General features: G+C 63.2%; 3 protein-coding genes across 9 annotated transcripts; 2 read left to right on the top strand and 1 right to left on the bottom strand.

Moving 5' to 3' along the window:
- Positions 1-1,123: 1,123 nt before the first annotated feature.
- RAD23A (RAD23 homolog A, nucleotide excision repair protein) lies at positions 1,124-5,902 on the top strand. Of its 7 annotated transcripts, none has more exons than XM_040990883.1 (9): positions 1,124-1,285; positions 3,229-3,390; positions 3,542-3,726; positions 3,863-3,918; positions 4,047-4,174; positions 4,302-4,380; positions 4,613-4,746; positions 5,501-5,598; positions 5,753-5,902. In XM_040990883.1, the coding sequence occupies exons 1-9, from the start codon at positions 1,166-1,168 to the stop codon at positions 5,808-5,810; spliced, it is 1,020 nt and encodes a 339-aa protein (XP_040846817.1). In that variant the 5' UTR covers positions 1,124-1,165; the 3' UTR covers positions 5,811-5,902. The 7 variants fall into 7 exon arrangements, with proteins under 7 accessions (XP_040846817.1, XP_040846818.1, XP_040846816.1 ...); XM_040990882.1 differs by having other exon boundaries at positions 1,129-1,285; positions 5,470-5,665; positions 5,755-5,902; XM_040990879.1 differs by having other exon boundaries at positions 1,131-1,285; positions 4,616-4,753; positions 5,478-5,665; positions 5,755-5,902.
- Positions 5,903-6,735: 833 nt separating this feature from the next.
- Positions 6,736-9,027, bottom strand: GADD45GIP1 (GADD45G interacting protein 1). The gene is made up of 2 exons (XM_040990937.1): positions 8,672-9,027; positions 6,736-7,069 (listed from the first exon to the last, which is right to left on the bottom strand). The coding sequence occupies exons 1-2, from the start codon at positions 9,025-9,027 to the stop codon at positions 6,751-6,753; spliced, it is 675 nt and encodes a 224-aa protein (XP_040846871.1). The 3' UTR covers positions 6,736-6,750.
- Positions 9,028-10,950: 1,923 nt separating this feature from the next.
- DAND5 (DAN domain BMP antagonist family member 5) lies at positions 10,951-13,646 on the top strand. The gene is made up of 2 exons (XM_040990233.1): positions 10,951-11,388; positions 13,398-13,646. Exons 1-2 carry the CDS (start codon positions 10,951-10,953, stop codon positions 13,644-13,646), a joined length of 687 nt encoding a protein of 228 aa, XP_040846167.1.
- Positions 13,647-16,322: the final 2,676 nt, after the last annotated feature.

Here is a 16,322-nt window from a genome sequence, read left to right on the forward strand (position 1 = left end):
GTAGGAAGCCGTCAGTGGCCAGGGAGCTTGTAGAATCAAGGTTTGCAGTGCACTGCAACGTGGCCATGGTGTGGTGCCCAGGGGCTCCGCAGTGTCCAGTGGGTCAGGGTGGTGGGAGTGGTGGGAGTGCCTTCCAGCCCCACCCCGACATCCCGGTTCTAACTTCACCTACAGCCAGTGGCCCAGGGCTCTGTTCTTCAAATTTGGGTGGGTGACCCTGTCCCTTGGACTGGCTTTTCATCTTCCAGTCCCTCCTAGGCCTTTTAGGGTTGGTGTATTTCAGGGGAAAGTGAAGAAAAAGCCATAGTGAATATATGGACAGCGAGAAGTAGGGGTCGGCTGGAGGCAGTGAGGTGAGCAAGGGATAGGAGGAGTCGGTGCAAATCTTGCCTGAGTGAGGTCACCACGTGGCCCAGGGATAGCGCAGGGTTGTTTTCATCGGAAAAGCAGATTTGCAGAGGAGAGAGCTAGCTCTTCCATCTGTTGGTTCACTCGGGTGGCCATACTAGAAGCTGACCTGAAGCCAGGAGCTGCTTCTGGGTCCCCCACGGGGTGCAGGGGGCCAAGGCTTTGGGTTTGCCTGCTGCCTTCCCAGGCCACAAGCTTCCTGGAAGTGGAGCAGCCAGGACGTGAACCGGCATCCTTGTGCGTGCAGATAGAAGATGGGCCATAGCATCCTCCCGGATGGTCCAAATATTTCAAATTTTGCTCTTTGGGGCCTAGAAGGCAGCCAGGTGATAGTCCAGCACTTGGGTCCCGGTCTTGGTGGGAGACCTGCATGGTGTTTGGGGTTTTCAAGTAGGTAGAAGGAAAAAACACTTTAATAGAGATTTTTCTGGAAGGAATAAAAATGAAAACATCACAACTTGTTTGGGCTAAAATATAGGGACGCTGGAGCCGCCTGGCTGCCGCATGACGTCATCGGCACGGCGTGACGTCACCTGACACGTGACCAGGTGTCCGCAAAATTAGCCTCTTCCCCGGCAAAGTGGGAATTTCTTCTGCGCATGCGCGGGGGCGAGCGCGCGCTGGTGCGCATGCCCGCGGAAGCCAAAGGTCACGCTGGGGGCACGTGGGCCGGTGGTCCGCGCACGCACCGCCTGCCCCGGAAGCGGTCGGCTCGCGCGGCGCGGCTGGGCTATAAGATGGCGGCGGCGTGAGTTGCATGTTGTCCGAGAATCCGGGGCCGCCGCCTCGTCGCTCAGGCCCCGCCATGGCCGTCACCATCACGCTGAAAACACTGCAGCAGCAGACCTTCAAGATCCGCATGGAGCCCGAGGAGACGGTGCGGGCCGGGCCCGAGCCCTGGCGTGACGGGTGGCGTGGGGGGCGGGGAGCCCGGGGTTCTAACCGGAGAGCCGGGGAAGGACGGCGCGGGGCCGGGCCCGCCAGGGCTGTGCAGGACTGCCCAGGGTCCAGGCTGGAGCGGCTGTCCAGAGCTCAGGATCGGGGCTGTCCAGGGCTCAGGATCGGGGGGCTGTCCAGGGTTCAGGATCGGGGGGCTGTCCAGGGCTCAAGATCGGGGGGCTGTCCAGGGCTCAAGATCGGGGGGCTGTCCAGGGCTCAGGATGGGGACGCTGTCCCGGGGCTGTCCAGGGCTCAGGATGGGGACGCTGTCCCGGGGCTGTCCAGGCGCCAGACTGGAATGGCTGTCCAGGGCTCAGGATTGGGGAGCTGTCCAGGGGTCAGAATCGGTGGCTGTCCAGGGGTCAGGCTGGGGCGGCTGTCCGGGGGCTGTCCGGGGCTCAGGATGGGGGAGCTATCCAGGACTCAGGATGGGGACTGTTCAGGGCTCAGGGTGGGATGCTTTCCTGGGGCTGTCAGGGTCCAGGCTGGGCGGCTGTCCTGGGCTGTCCAGGGCTCAGGATGGGGGTGCTGTCCTGGGGCTGTCCGGGGGCCCAGGCGGGGCGGCTGTCCTGGGGCTGTCCAGGGCTCAGGATGGGGCGGCTGTCCCGGGGCCCAGGCTGGGCGGCTGTCCTGGGGCTGTCCCGGGGCTCAGGCTGGGTGGCTGTCCAGGGCCCAGGCTGGGGCAGCTGTCCAGGGGCCAGGTCCCATGGCCATGGCGCCTGCCAGGGGAGCTGCCAGTGCTTGGGCACCCAGCCCGGTATGCATTGCCCAGCTCCAGCCTGGCCTGGCCCGGTGTCGGCGGAAGGGCCGGCGACACTGAGCAGGTCAGTTCTTGAGTGACAGCGCTCTGTGTGTGATGGCGCTGTGTGTGAGGACCTTGGTGGTTGTGAGCTCGGGGCAGCCTCCAGGTGGGAGTCCACACTGCAGAGAGGGGCCGGGAGCGGCTGGAGGACAGGGGACTGGATTCAGGGGTGGAATGCAGGTGGCACACAGCCATGGCGCTGTCAGCAGGGACCCTGCATCTCACCATGAAACCCCGACCCTCCTGTCCCAGCTCTCACCTGTCTTGTGCAGAGAACCAGCAGATGGGAGATTTCTCTCTCTGCATGGCTCTGTCACTGTGCCTTATTAAATGTGCTGAATCTTCCTGAAAGCTTGTCATTGTTCTGATTGAGCGCTGTGGAATGTGGGAGCCTTCATTGTGCTTTTTACCTCATCATCCTTTTTTTTTTTTTTAAGATTTATTTTTTATTTTCCTTGGAAAGTCACATATACAGAGAGCAGGAGAGACAGAGAGGAAGATCTGCTGTCTGCTGATTCACTCCCCAAGTGGCAGCGACAGCCAAAGCTGAGTTGATCTGAAGCCAGGAGCCAGGAGCTTCTTCTGGGTCTCCCACATGGGTGCAGGGTCCCAAGGCTTTGGGTCGTCCTCCACTGCTTTCCCAGGCCACAGGCAGGGAGCTGGATGGGAAGCGGGGCCGCCGGGATTAGAAATGGTGCCATGTATGGTCCCAGCGTGTGCAAGGCGAGGACTTTAGCCACTAGGCTTCTGTGAAAGGCTTCTTCCTTCTCTTTTACACTGTCTGAAATAACTGTTCAGCAGTTTCCTGGAGAATGGCCACCCCCATGAGAGCTTTTGGCAACGGCAGCAGGACTGTGCCCTGCCCTGCCCTCTTTGTGCCCTCAGCCAATTTGTTTTTCCCCTTGCTCACCTCCGTGCCCCGTTGGTGAGAGCAGGTTCCCTCCACTTCACACATCCCCAGCACCCGATTCGGCGCGCAGAGCAGGGGTCGGCTTGCCAGATGACGGGCTGGGGGCTCGGGGGCAGCAGAGCAGGGTCCGTGGTGTCTGACAACTGAGCCCGGCCACGGCGCCTTCCAGGTCAAGATGCTGAAGGAGAAGATCGAAGCCGAGAAGGGCCGCGAGGCGTTCCCCGTGGCCGGCCAGAAGCTCATCTACGCCGGCAAGATCCTGAGCGACGACGTCCCCATCCGGGACTACTGCATCGACGAGAAGAACTTCGTGGTCGTCATGGTGACCAAGGTGGGTGGGTGAGCTCCAGGGAGCCGGCCAGGGAGAGAGATTAGTGCCGGGGGCACGCGGCCAGCGGGGCAGGGCCGAGGGCTTGGGTGGGGGTGCGTGGGTGTGATAACGAGCCCACGCCCATGCCCGGTGTTTTCTTCTGCTGCCACAGGCCAAGGCTGGCCAGGGCTCCTCGGCACCCCCAGAGGCCACCCCGACTGGCGCCCCGGAGTCCTCGTCCGCTGCCTGCCCACCGGCCCCCGCCTCCGGCATGTCCCAGCCCCCAGCAGCCGGCAGGGAAGACAAGAGCCCATCCGAGGAGTCGGCCCCCACCACGTCGCCCGAGTCCGTGTCCGGGTAAGGCGGGGGATGTGGGGCGGTGCCCTCCTGCCATGGTCCTAGCTGCGCACCTCGAGGAAGGCTGAGGGTGGGCGGGGGCGCGGCTGCTGGCCGCCGGAAGCTCGGGTCCGATTTCTCTCTCTTGAATTTGCAGCTCTGTTCCCTCTTCAGGTAGCAGCGGGCGAGAGGAAGATGCGGCCTCCACGCTAGGTGGGTGGGTGGTCCCCCCGGGCAGAGGTCATGACCCGGCGCTGCAGCCTGGGCCTCGGCCCCCGGTGTCGGCGGGAGGGTCCACCACGGCTGCCCGGTGACCCGGCCCCGGCACGCTCCCTCCGCAGTGACTGGCTCCGAGTATGAGACCATGCTCACCGAGATCATGTCCATGGGCTACGAGCGGGAGCGGGTCGTGGCCGCCCTGCGCGCCAGCTACAACAACCCTCACCGAGCTGTGGAGTACCTGCTCACGGTGAGGTGGGGCCTCTCCACCTCCTCTCGGGGGACCCCGGGTGGCAGCGGCGGCATCCAGGGGTCTCCCCGTGGGAAGGAGGGAGGCTCGTGGTCTGCGCGTGAGAACTGAACTGGAGCCCTGACAGGGGATCCCCGGGAGCCCCGAGCCGGAGCATGGGGCCGTGCAGGAGAGCCAGGTGTCAGAGCAGCCGGCCACCGAGGCAGGTGAGCAGGCGGGGCAGGGCGGTGTGTGCACACACCCTACACACACACGCACACACACACACAGAAGCAGGGGCAGGGGGGAGGTGTGTACAGGTGAGCGTGCATTCCACATGCACAGGCAGGTGAGCGGGCGGAGCAGTGTGCAAGGGAGGTGTATGCAGGTACACACACAGACACGTGCAGAGTGCGCTCCTGGGCACCTGGCCTGACCTCTGACCTCACTCCACTCCAGCAGGAGAGAACCCCCTGGAGTTCCTGCGGGACCAGCCCCAGTTCCAGAACATGCGGCAAGTGGTCCAGCAGAACCCGGCTCTGCTGCCCGCGCTGCTCCAGCAGCTGGGCCAGGAGAACCCGCAGCTGCTGCAGGTGCGGGGTTGGGAGGGCGGTGAGAGCCCCCGCTCGGCAGGCCCCCGGCTTTAGTCCTGGGCTCCACACACAGCTGGCACCCTCGCGCTGGTTCTGGTTGCATGGCGCCTCCCAGGGCAGCCGTGGCCTGGCCCCCCACTGACTCTGGGACCATGCGTCCTGCTGGCTCTCTCAGATCCTGGCCTGGGAGGGCAGTGTCATGTGTCTGCTCCTTACCCCCCTCCTGTCACACTCCCCCTGCCCCTGGCCACCTTGCTGGCTGCACCTGTTCCCATGGGTCTTCCCCTGCATACATTCAGTGCCCCTCTTGTATCTGTGAGGTTACCCCCAAACCTGTCCACGCAGCCCGCACGTGCTCCCCCCTAGACTTCAGCCCACACTCATCCTCCCTCCCTGTTTGTAAGGAGCAGCTGGTCCCAGGGTCATGGCCGGCCGGCCTCTCCTCCCCACCTGGTCCCAGTGGTCCGTGGGCTGCCAGGGCCTGCATTGCAGCGCAGGAGGACCTGGTTCCTCTATGTGGAAATGGCCATGCGTGCACAAGGCTGGCACACCTCCAGCTGGCTGCCCGAGGTTCAGGTCCTGCCACTCTGTTCACTTGCCTGGGCTTCCCTGGCCTTTCCTTTTGGGTTCCCACCCCACATGGGTGCAGGTCCCTCCTGGGCCTGGGGTCCTGGCCTCAGCAGGCACCTGGTAAGAGCAGCTACCGGGGACTCGGGGCCCCAGGGCTACAGGTCAGCGGCCATCCCTTCCACAGCAAATCAGCCGGCACCAGGAGCAGTTCATCCAGATGCTCAACGAGCCGCCGGGGGAGCTGGCGGACATCTCGGACACGGAGGGGGAGGTGGGCGCCATAGGGGAGGAGGCCCCGCAGATGAACTACATCCAGGTGACGCCGCAGGAGAAGGAAGCTATAGAGAGAGTAAGAGGCCTGGCTGGGCGGGGGTGGGCTGCTGGCTGGGACAGCCCCCCAAGCCCGGTGCGCTCACACCACCCCGCCTCCCCTTGCAGTTGAAGGCCCTGGGCTTCCCCGAGAGCCTGGTGATCCAGGCCTACTTCGCGTGTGAGAAGAATGAGAACTTGGCTGCCAACTTCCTTCTGAGTCAGAACTTCGATGATGAGTGATGGAGGCCGGGCCGCCACCGTGCCCCTGCCCGCCCGCCCCCTGCCCACCCGCCTCCTCCCGCCCCTCCCTCCTCCACAGAATGTTTTATAAAAGAAGAAAATATATATTCATGTTTATTTAAGAAGTGGGGAAAAAAGAATCAAAAACCTTAAAAAAAAAAAAAAAACACACCAACTCCCAGCTCCCGTGTTGGTCTGCAAGGACCAGGCCAGACAGCTGTCCCTGCGCCTCCTCTCGGCCCTGCCCGGGAGTCGCTGGCAGGGCTGGGAGGCGACAGATGGGCCCCTCTTGGCCTCTGTCCCAACTCTCCGCAGCCAGATGGAGAGGTGGCTGCTCGCTGGCCCCTCCCCCAGTCCTCTCATCACCCGATTGAGGGGAGGCTGGCCCCCCAAACTTTTATCCTCTATGAGAGTGGCCCAAATTCTTCCATCTGGGCTGAGCCCCTAGGCCACCCCCCCCCCATCCCAGGAAAGAAAGTCGGCAAGGTTTTGAAGTGAATAAAAGTTTTGGACAAAAAAAGAAAAAAAACTCGGCCCCATGGTCCACTCCAGCGTGCCGGGGTCTGGGGGCTGCCTTCCCATCTCACCTCAACACCCCAAAGCTGCGTCTGTCCCAGTCAGGCCTTGAATTGCAGCCTTGGAAGGGGTGGCTGTGCCCTGCTTCCACCCCCCAGCCGCCCCCCACAATCCCCAGACCGGCTCTGGCTCGGTTCCCCCCCTGGTAATTGGCTAATTACTGGAGATGAATGTTGGTAAACAGAAGCCCCCTTTTCCTCGGCCATCTGCTCCCTCCACAGCAGCCCCCCTCTTTCCTGCCCCCACCACTCAGAGAAGGCCCAGGGCCCACTGGGAAAAAACACACAGACGGCAGGCCAGCAGTCTTTATTGGGGAGCAGCGGGGTCCTGGTTGGCGGCCGGGGTGGGAGCCGCGGCCAAGGCTGCCGCCCGCGCCTCCTTCTTGAGCCGCTGCTTCTCTTCCTTGAGGCGCTTGCGCTGCTGCTTCTCCAGGTCCTGCAGCAGCTCCTGGAAGCGGGCGCTCCTCGGGTCCACGTGGTAGCCCAGGCGCTCCTGGGCCTCGGCCTGCAGCCGCGCCCTCCTCTCCTTGTCGGCCTGCGCCTTCTCCCAGCGCTCCCGCTTCTGCCGCCGCCAGTCCTCGATCATCCGGGGCATCTTGGCCATGCACTCGGCGATGTGCTGTTCCCTGCAGGGAGAGCGGGGCACGGTGAGGGCGCAGAGTAGCCCCCCCAATCTGTAATCCGTGCCATGGACCTGTCAAAGGCTGGAGCAGGAAGGAGTCGAGTGACTCGCAGCCCCACCCAGGCTGTTGTCACGGGTGACCCCACCTCCATTCTGTAAGCATCACCCCACAGGTACAGTGCTAGGTGCTCAGCAAAGAAGGGACAAGAGTTGGCTAATCCTCTGCTTGCTAAGCTAGGCATCCAGTGTGGGCACCAGTTCGTATCCCGGCTGCTCCACTTCCCATCCAGCTCCCTGCCTGTGGCCTGGGAAAGCAGCCGAGGACGGCCCAAAGCCTTGGGACCCTGCACCCGCGTGGGAGACCTGGAAGAGGCTCCTGGCTTTGCATCGGCTCAGCTCTGGCCATGTGGGGAGTGAACCAGAGCGTGGAATATCTTTCTGTCTCCTTTCTGTAAATCTGCCTTTCCAATAATAATACAAGGCAAGAAACAAATGGACGTTCCGCTTCAGCGTGTGCAGTTCCATGGGGTACCAGTTACAGACCCATCTGAGAGATTCGGAAGGTTGAGGCCAGGGAGGGGCAGCCAGCTCGTCAGCCCACTGCCCAGGCCTCAGGGAGGAACGGCACCGTCCTGCAGACACCCCGGCCGGGTCACCTCGTCCTGGATCTGGGCCCTAAGCGTGGGTCACCTCGTCCAGGGTCTGCGCCCTAAGCGTGGTCACCTCGTCCCGGGTGTGCGCCCTAAGCGGAGTCACCTCGTCCAGGGTCTGCGCCCTAAGCGTGGTCACCTCGTCCCGGGTGTGCGCCCTAAGCGTGGTCACCTCGCCCTGGGTGTGCGCCCTAAGCGTGGTCACCTCGTCCAGGGTCTGCGCCCTAAGCGTGGTCACCTCGTCCCGGGTGTGCGCCCTAAGCGTGGTCACCTCGCCCTGGGTGTGCGCCCTAAGCGTGGTCACCTCGTCCAGGGTCTGCGCCCTAAGCGTGGTCACCTCGCCCTGGGTGTGCGCCCTAAGCGGGGTCACCTCGTCCCGGGTCTGCGCCCTAAGCGTGGGTCACTTCGTCCCGGGTCTGCGCCCTAAGCGTGGGTCACTTCGTCCCGGGTCTGCGCCCTAAGCGTGGGTCACTTCGTCCAGGGTCTGCGCCCTAAGCGTGGGTCACTTCGTCCCGGGTCTGCGCCCTAAGCGTGGGTCACCTCGTCCCGGGTGTGCGCCCTAAGCGTGGGTCACTTCGTCCCGGGTCTGCGCCCTAAGCGTGGTCACCTCGCCCTGGGTGTGCGCCCTAAGCGTGGTCACCTCGCCCTGGGTGTGCGCCCTAAGCGGGGTCACCTCGTCCCGGGTCTGCGCCCTAAGCGTGGGTCACTTCGTCCCGGGTCTGCGCCCTAAGCGTGGTCACCTCGCCCTGGGTCTGCGCCCTAAGCGTGGTCACCTCCACCAGGTCACCTCGTCCAGGGTCTGCGCCCTAAGCGTGGGTCACCTCGTCCCGGGTGTGCGCCCTAAGCGTGGGTCACTTCGTCCCGGGTGTGCGCCCTAAGCGTGGGTCACCTCGTCCAGGGTCTGCGCCCTAAGCGGGGTCCCCTCCGCCTCGCCCCGCACCCCGCCAGCCCCGCACCTCTCCCGGCTCCGCTGCTCCTCGGCCAGCTGCTTCTCCCGCAGCGACTCCTGCATGCGCGCCAGGCTCGGCCAGCCCGCGTCCTCCTCGGCCTGCAGCTCCCGCAGCCGCGTGCGCGACGGCCACAGCGCGCCGGGGGCCACCCCGGACGCCGCGCCGTGCCGCGCGAACTGCTTGGCGGCGTGGCGCGGCCCCCGCTGCCAGTGCGGGGTCAGCGGGGCCTCGTGGTCTGGCCAGCGGGGCCCCGGCGGACGACGCGGCGGCGGCGGCGCCCGGTAAGGCCGCACGCCGAGGCCCAGGCCGCCCGCCGGCCCGAGCAGCAGCAGCAGGCGCGCCGGCCGCACGCGCGCCGCCATCTTGGGCGCGCGGGGTCCTCGCGGGCCGGGCCGGGGTGGCCGCGGCGCTTGCCTGAGCGCAGAGAGGAGCGTGCGGGGCTTTGCAGCTCTGCCAGTGCAGCTTTGCATTGGATCCGGACAGTCACTTTTAGTACAGTCGTGCTGTACATGTCCAATTCAGTGTATTTTAAACATTTATTTATGTTTATTGGAAAGGTAGATAAACAGAGAGGAAGATCCTCCGTCCAAGTGGCTGCAACGGCTGGAGCTGAGCTGATCTGAAGCCAGGAGCCAGGAGCCTCTTCCGGGTCTCCCACGCGGGTGCAGGGTCCCAAGGCTTTGGGCCGTCCTCCACTGCTTTCCCAGGCCACAGGCAGGGAGCTGGGTGGGAAGCGGGGCCGAGGGGAGGTACCTTGACCTGACTCAGGGGCCTCCGGGCTCCTGCTGCTGGTCTTGGGGACTTGCGGGGTGGGGAGCTGCACGAGATCACCCTGGGAGGAGGGAGGTGGCCGCAGCCCGGCAGGATTGGGGGTGCTCTCAGGCACCCGCTAACTGGACCGCAGAGGGGCATGTTGGGGGTGATGGTGGTGACTGCGGGGAGCCGGGACGCGGCGGGACCGAGTGGCCCACATCCGCCCCCCTATATTTAGGGTCCCCAGGAGCGAGCTGGTGTCCTCTGCCACCTCGCGATTCAAGGAACCGCTGCCAGAGGACCAGCGCGGCCACAAGGGGTGGGGGTGCTGAGGGGTGGGGTGCAGTGAGGGGTGGGGGCGCTGAAAGTGGGGGTACAGTGAGGGGTGGGCTTGCTGAGGGGTGGGGGTGTTGATGGGGGTGCTGAGGGGTGGGGGCGGTGATGGTTAGGGGCTGCTAAGGGGAGGGGATGAGAGGTGGAGGGCGGTGAGGGTGGGGTGTGGGAAGGAGCAGAACCGTGGCTTCTCACGGTCCCTGGAGCCTTTTAGCTCCTCACCTGGGTGCGACATGCACGCCCTGTAGGGGGTGCGGGTCCACTGTGGCGGGCCTCTCCCCTCCCCCACTCTGCCTGTTGCAGCCGCCACCCCCAGCCCGCGTTAGCAGGCTGTTCCCACGGCTCCCTGCTCTGCGCTGGGGACGGACACCCCTCCTGCCCCATACCTGGCCCTCTTGCAAGCACGCCCGGGATCTTACTGCTTGGGGACTGCCCATTCTGCAGGCTGAATTTAAAAACTGAATGGAAAACGGCAATTTAAGGGTTTCTTTATGAGGGGGTGGGGCCTGGGAATGGTGGGTGTTATAGCATAGCCACATCTGAGATGCAGATTCGAGTCCAGGCGGCCTCACTTCTGATTCAGCTCTCTATGGCCTGAAAAAACTTGCTCCTCAAGTGGCCACAACAGCCGGAGCTGAGCTGCTCTGAAGCGAGGAGCCAGGAGCTTCTTCTGGGTCTCCCATGCGGGTACAGGGTCCCAAGGCTTTGGGTCATCCTCCACTGCTTTCCCAGGCCACAGGCAGGGAGCTGGATGGGAAGTGGAGCAACCGGGATTAGAACCGGCGCCCCTATGGGATCCCAGCGTGTGCAGGGTGAGGACTTTAGCCGCTAGGCTATCACTCCAGACCCTCTCAGCGACCCCATGACGCTGGCACTGTGGTGACTCTCCAGGGCACAGACAGGGAGCACAGGCCCAGAGCGGTGAAGGGAACCCAGGAGGGTTGGGATTGAACTTGAGCAAAGCCTAGCTGTATGATGGCATTTGGCTCCGATCCCTGTCCCTCCAGGGTTCCAGTAGCTGCCAAGAGCTTGGGTGTTGATCTTTCTCTTAGTAGAATTTGTCTTTCTCTGGTCCCCGGCAGAGCCCCAGCCTGGGGGGAGGTGTGAGAAGACAGTGGGTCTTTACCGCCTTCCTCCTGTGGGTTTACACAGGCGGCTCCCAGGTGACCCTGGGGGGCGGGGTGGGGAGAGAGGGGGCAATGGGGGCGGGGACAAAGGAGTTAAAAGAAGATGCTGAGGGCGAGCCGGGGTCCAGACTCCACTCCCAGACAGCAGGGTCGGCTGCTCGGGCCCCCCTGAGCCCCCAGACAGACACCCACGGACAGCCAGCCATGCAGGTGCTCCTTGGCCGGTTAGCTGCTTTCCTGGGCTTGCTCAGCGCAGCCCTGCTGCCCCTAGCATCCGGGAAGCCCAGACCTCAGCCCTGGGGCGCGAGCAATGAAACCCGTGCTGTGCCAGGAGGCGCCCCTGTGCCAGCCCCCGGCCTTGGCAGCTGGAAGGCCTTCCTGGGCTTACAGAGACCCCGGAGGCTGCGGGTGCATGGCGCTTCGCTGGAAGTGGCCCCTGCCACCATCTCTCTGCCGCTGGATCCTCAGGAAGTGACCCAGGAGGTGTGCAAGGCTGTGCCCTTCACGCAGGTGAGTGGGATGGGGAGGTGGACGGAGCCGCCTGGATGCCAGGCAGCATTGGCCGGGTGCAGGCTGTGCCACCCTAACCCCCACCACACTCCACCTGCATCTGAGCTTGGCTTCCAGCAGGTCTATTTCCAGCCAGCCACTAGAGGGTGCCCGTGATCCGTCTCCCCTCTGCAGGCTCACAGCTAGCTGAGCCTGAGTCAGGTCAGGCCGAAGCCTGGAGCCAGGAGCTAGGAGCTCCTTGGGAGTCTCCCGCGTGGGTGCAGGGGCCCAAGGCCGAAGCCAGGAGCCAGGAGCTCCTTGCGAGTCTCCCGCGTGGGTGCAGGGGCCCAAGGCTGAAGCCAGGAGGCAGGAGCTCCTTCCGAGTCTCCCGCGTGGGTAGAAGAACCCAAGGCCGAAGCCAGGAGCTCCTTCCGAGTCTCCCGCGTGGGTGCAGGAGCCCAAGCACTTGGCCCATCGCCTCGTTTTCTTCCCCAAATGCATGGACAGAAAGCTCCACTGGAAGTGAGGCAGCCAGGACTCGAACTGGCGCCCGTGCGGGATGCCGGCACTGCTTCTAGCTTCCTTTTTCTGAGCTTCCGTGGCTGCCTCTGCCAGTCGAAGTGAGCCATTGGTGCACTAGTGCTGGTGACCCGGCCTGGCTGGGGGTCAGCTCCCACGAGCCCTTGGCTTGGCCTTTGTCCAAGCCTGACTGGGTGACCCCCCCCACCCCCACCCCAGGGCCGGCCGCTCCTCTCGCTCCCAGGGACAATACTGCCCCTGAGTCACAAGTCAGGTTAGGTAAGCCTCCATCTGTCGTACCAGCATCCCACATGGGCACCGGTTCAAGTCCTGACTATTCCACTTCTGATCCACCTCCCTATTAGTGCTCCTGGGAAAGTAACGGAGAACGGCCCAAAGCCTTGAGACCCTGCACCTGCATGGGAGACCCGGAAGAAGCTCCTGGCCCCTGGCGTCGTCCTGGCCCTGTTGTGACCATTTGTACAATGAACCAGTGGATGGGAGATCTATCCAAAATGCCCGAGCGAGGGACAATCATCAGACAAAGACCTGGCCTTCGTAGCAGAGAGAAATAGAAGGAATAAAAGCGATTCTCAAAGAGACAAAACTTGCCATCGCCTTGACATTGCCAGGAAAGGGATGGCGGGTGCCTTGAGAGAGACCACCAGGGGGCGGCATCTCCTCCGCAGGTGCACGCTGGAGCGAGGGAGGAATTCTTAACGTTGCTTGTGGAGGGATGAAGGGGCTTCAGGCAGCAGCCCAGGTGGAAGGGAGGACTTGAGGGGGAGGTGGGGCGGCACCCTGGGGTGAGCTGCCAAGTGCAAGTGTCTGGTATGAGTCCCTACACGCCCATCCTCCATCAAGCTCCCTGCTCACATGCCTGGGAAAGTAGCAGGTGATGGCTCCGAGGGCCTGGGTTCCTGCACCCACATAGGCAACCCGGGTGGAGCTCCTGGCTCCTGGCTGCAGCCTGGTCCAGTCCTGGCCGTTGGGGCCACTGGGGGAGTGAACCAGCAGGTGTTAGCACTCTGTCACTCTGCTTTCCAAATAAATAAATATCTGTTTATAAAGCAGAATTTTTGACGTTTAGAAGTCCTTTGGGGGAGGGTGTAGGGAAGGAGAGAAAGGCTGTGACTTGGGGTATGATATGCAAAGTCTAGTTTTAGGTGTTTACGCGTTTATTTGAAAGGCAGAATTAGAAATAGGTTCCATGCGCTGGCTAACTTTCAAGATGGCTACAAGGGTAAGGTTGAAGGCGGGAGTTCCATCCGGGTCCCCCATGTGCCTGCAGGATCGTCCAGTCATCGCTGCTTCCCCAGGCACATTGGCAGGGAGCCGGTTCGGAAGTGGAGCATCTGGGACTTGAACCTTGGCTACGGGAGGCAGCTTGATTTCAACATCCACTTGTCTGTCATGCTTGGGTGGCCCCAGATTGCCAGCTGACGCCTCGGGTGGGGGGTGTTCCAGACTGCATTCTCCCGGCCTTCTCTGATTGCCCCCTTCCCGTTCAGGTGCTCTCCAGACCCGGCTGCTCCGTGGCACGCCTGCGCAACCACATCTGCTTCGGCCGCTGCACCTCGGTCTTCGTGCCCGGCTCCGACCCTGCCTCGCTGGCCCTCTGCAACAGCTGCGAGCCGGGCCGCCAGCGCCGGGCCCCGGTGGTGCTGTGGTGCCAAGGGGGCGGGCCCGTGTCAACGTGGCGGCACGTGAAGATGTCCACGGTGTTGATTGACAGCTGTCAGTGCAGCCCAAAGCCATGAGCCTTCCTCTTTTCGGTGGGGTGTGGGTGGCGGGAGGCGGGCTCTGAAGCACCCAGAGAGACCAGGGGCGCAAGGGGTGGGCAGGCAGGTCCCCAGAATAACTTTCCCCCATTTCCTGAAGGTGCAAGGGCCCAAGCGCTGGAACTTAGGGTCTTCATAACCCACGCAAGGCTGGGCACGTGGTCTCATTTGCAGAACCCTCAAGCAGGCACTCTCCCCCACCCCCGCCCCAGAGAGAGGACTCATCCCCGTTTTGTGGATAGACAAACTGAGGCAGGGTCCCTCAGTGGCACACCGGGATTTAGATCCAAGGCAGTGAGATGCCTGCTTTTTTCAAAAGGCAGAGAGAAATAGAGAGAGAATCTTTGATCTGCTGGTTCGCTCCCCAAATGTCTGCACCAAGGAGTGCTGGGCCACAGCCAGGAACCAGGGGCTCATCCGGGTCTCCCCAGTAAGTGGCGGGGGGGTGCCCAAGGCCTTGAGCCATCATGACCTGCTACCTTCCCAGGTTAATTACCAGGGAGCTGGCAGGAGAGGGCATTTGGGATGGGGCGGGGGAGAATGAAGCCCGGGTGACCCAGATGCTCTGGCTGGGGTGGGCACAGACACGGGCCTCCCAAGAGGGCAGCGTGATCCCCGCCCACCGGATGCTCATGCTTCACCCTTCGACAGAGCCGCATCTCGGCCACGCGCATTCTGACACTCTCCCACGTCCCGGGAGGACAGGTGTAAGAGGCCCCACCCAGGGCAGACCCCAGCCCGCGCAGTGAGACTTTGGCCAGCCTTGGAATTGGCCTGGCTGCTGTTTCCGCCCTGTGGGCCACAGACCGGCCCGCGACGACCCCCCCTCAGCCCTCCCCGCCCACGACCATTAAGATCAGCCCAGCCGTCATGCTGCGTGTGTGTGTGTGTTTGTGTTTATTTCTGGGACTGAAAATGGGTGGCGGCCTCTGGCACTTGGGGGTCCCCAGCTGGAGCCCGGGGGCCATAGCAGGCCCGGGCAGCCTGGCTCTGGACGGCAGATGGCCTTGCCTGGCACAGACCCTGGGACATGTGGCGTGGTCAGCTTTCCCTCCAAATGCCCCCTGGAGCGTGGGACTGGGTGGGGGACAGGGAGAGGAAGGGGAATGAGCCAAGCCCACCCTTCCCCCTCCCCCTTCCTGTCTCCGGAAGGAAGCCGCCCCCCTCACCCCCCAGTAGGTGAGGGTCAGGCACAGGAAGAGGGGACCCCAGGAAGCAGATGGGCCACTGCAGGGCGTGGGAGCTGGCGACCTGGGTGATCCTACAGGTTGGCACTGCCCAGGGTTGGGAACGACGCAGGCTGGCAGCTCCCAAAGCTCTCCTGGCTTGAAGGAGCCAGAGGGAGGGAGGGGAACTCTAAGGGGGTTCCTGGGGTGGGGAGAGAGAGTGCACACTCCCTGCTGCGGGGTTCACAACACCAAACCCAGGGGCTGAGTGGGCAGCTTGTCCCTAGCCCCACTCCCTCTGGTGTGTCTCAACAGCCTGCTCCCCTGTCCCTTACACACACACACACCTCATTCGAGTCAGCTGTGCCCACCTCCTGCCAGCCAGGGGAGCCAGCTGGGAACCTTGGTGCCCAGGGTGTGTGTGTATGGGTCGGTGTGTGTGTGTGTGTGTGTGTGTGTGTGTGTAGGGGGGAGACCCTGGAGTCCTCTTCCCCCATCCCTGGGGCAGTGCCAGCTGTCTGCCCCCCCAGCTTCCCTAAGCTCCCCCCTCAAGAATGGGTGGGTAATGAGAGCTGGAAGGGGGGGTGGGGGCTGCAGGTGCCACAGGCACTGGCACGGGGGGCCGCTAATCAGGTTTGCCAACGCCATCTGTCACCGCGCGAGCATCTGGGGCTCAAGGTGACCCTGTCACCCTCAGTTACAATTACGAATTTGGCATCTGTATTAACAGCCCGCCAGCCGGCCCAAGCAGGGGAGGGCTCGAGTGGGCACTGGGGGGGGTGCCAGGGTAAGGCGGGGCTTATGTTCCCAGGGGTTGTGAGGTTGCCAGGGCATGGCGTCTGGCGGCGCTTGGGGGCATGTGTGTGTGTGTGAGAGAGAGCGAGCTGGCATGGGTGTACACACACACACACACACACACACACACATCCCAGCCACCACACTGGCACCCAGGAGGGCAACAGCATGCATGGCTGGGAGACGGCATGGGTGCACATACGGATGGGGGTGTAGCTATCCACTAGGGAAGCAGCGGGTGTCCTGGAAGTTTGCAGACAGCGGAGGGTGTGTACTGTGGGGATGTGGTCCTAGGGGCTTATGTGCGGTTCCTCCCCTTGCCTCTGTGGCTTAGTACCCCCCCCCATCATTACCACCCATGTGTTCCTAGGAGGGCAGAGGGCACTTGGTTTTGCTGGCTGATCCTTGTTCACATTTTTTTAAAAAAAGATTTATTTATTTGTATTGTAAAGTAGATCTACAGAGTGAGGGAGAGACAGAAAGATCTTCCATCTGCTGGTTCACTCCCCAAGGAACCGCAACAGCTGGAGCTGAACCGATACTAAGCCAGGAGCCAGGAGCCTCTTTAGGGTCTCCCATGCAGGTGCAGGGTCCCAAGGCTTTGGGCCGTCCTCCACTGCTTTCCCAGGCCACAGACAGGGAGCTGGATGGAAGGTGGAGCAGCGGGGACTTGAACCAGCACCCACAGGGGATG

The sequence above is a fragment of the Ochotona curzoniae genome, unplaced genomic scaffold (assembly GCF_017591425.1).
Source record: "Ochotona curzoniae isolate NIBS_2020 unplaced genomic scaffold, NIBS_Ocur_1.0 contig_605, whole genome shotgun sequence".
NCBI classification, from domain to species: Eukaryota; Metazoa; Chordata; class Mammalia; order Lagomorpha; family Ochotonidae; genus Ochotona; species Ochotona curzoniae.

What these genes read in the sequence shown, in the direction of transcription:
- DAND5 (XM_040990233.1), top strand. Translation starts at nt 10,951, where the DNA reads ATGGGGGCGGGGACAAAGGAGTTAAAAGAAGATGCTGAGGGCGAGCCG. An exon ending in AGGCTGTGCCCTTCACGCAG is followed by an intron (nt 11,389 to 13,397) that starts GTGAGTGGGATG and finishes CTTCCCGTTCAG; the next exon opens with GTGCTCTCCAGACCCGGCTG.
- RAD23A (XM_040990878.1), top strand. Translation starts at nt 1,166, where the DNA reads ATGTTGTCCGAGAATCCGGGGCCGCCGCCTCGTCGCTCAGGCCCCGCC. An exon ending in GCATGGAGCCCGAGGAGACG is followed by an intron (nt 1,286 to 3,228) that starts GTGCGGGCCGGG and finishes GGCGCCTTCCAG; the next exon opens with GTCAAGATGCTGAAGGAGAA. An exon ending in GCAGCCGGCCACCGAGGCAG is followed by an intron (nt 4,381 to 4,612) that starts GTGAGCAGGCGG and finishes ACTCCACTCCAG; the next exon opens with CAGGAGAGAACCCCCTGGAG.
- GADD45GIP1 (XM_040990937.1), bottom strand. Translation starts at nt 9,027, where the DNA reads ATGGCGGCGCGCGTGCGGCCGGCGCGCCTGCTGCTGCTGCTCGGGCCG. An exon ending in GAGCAGCGGAGCCGGGAGAG is followed by an intron (nt 7,070 to 8,671) that starts GTGCGGGGCTGG and finishes CTCTCCCTGCAG; the next exon opens with GGAACAGCACATCGCCGAGT.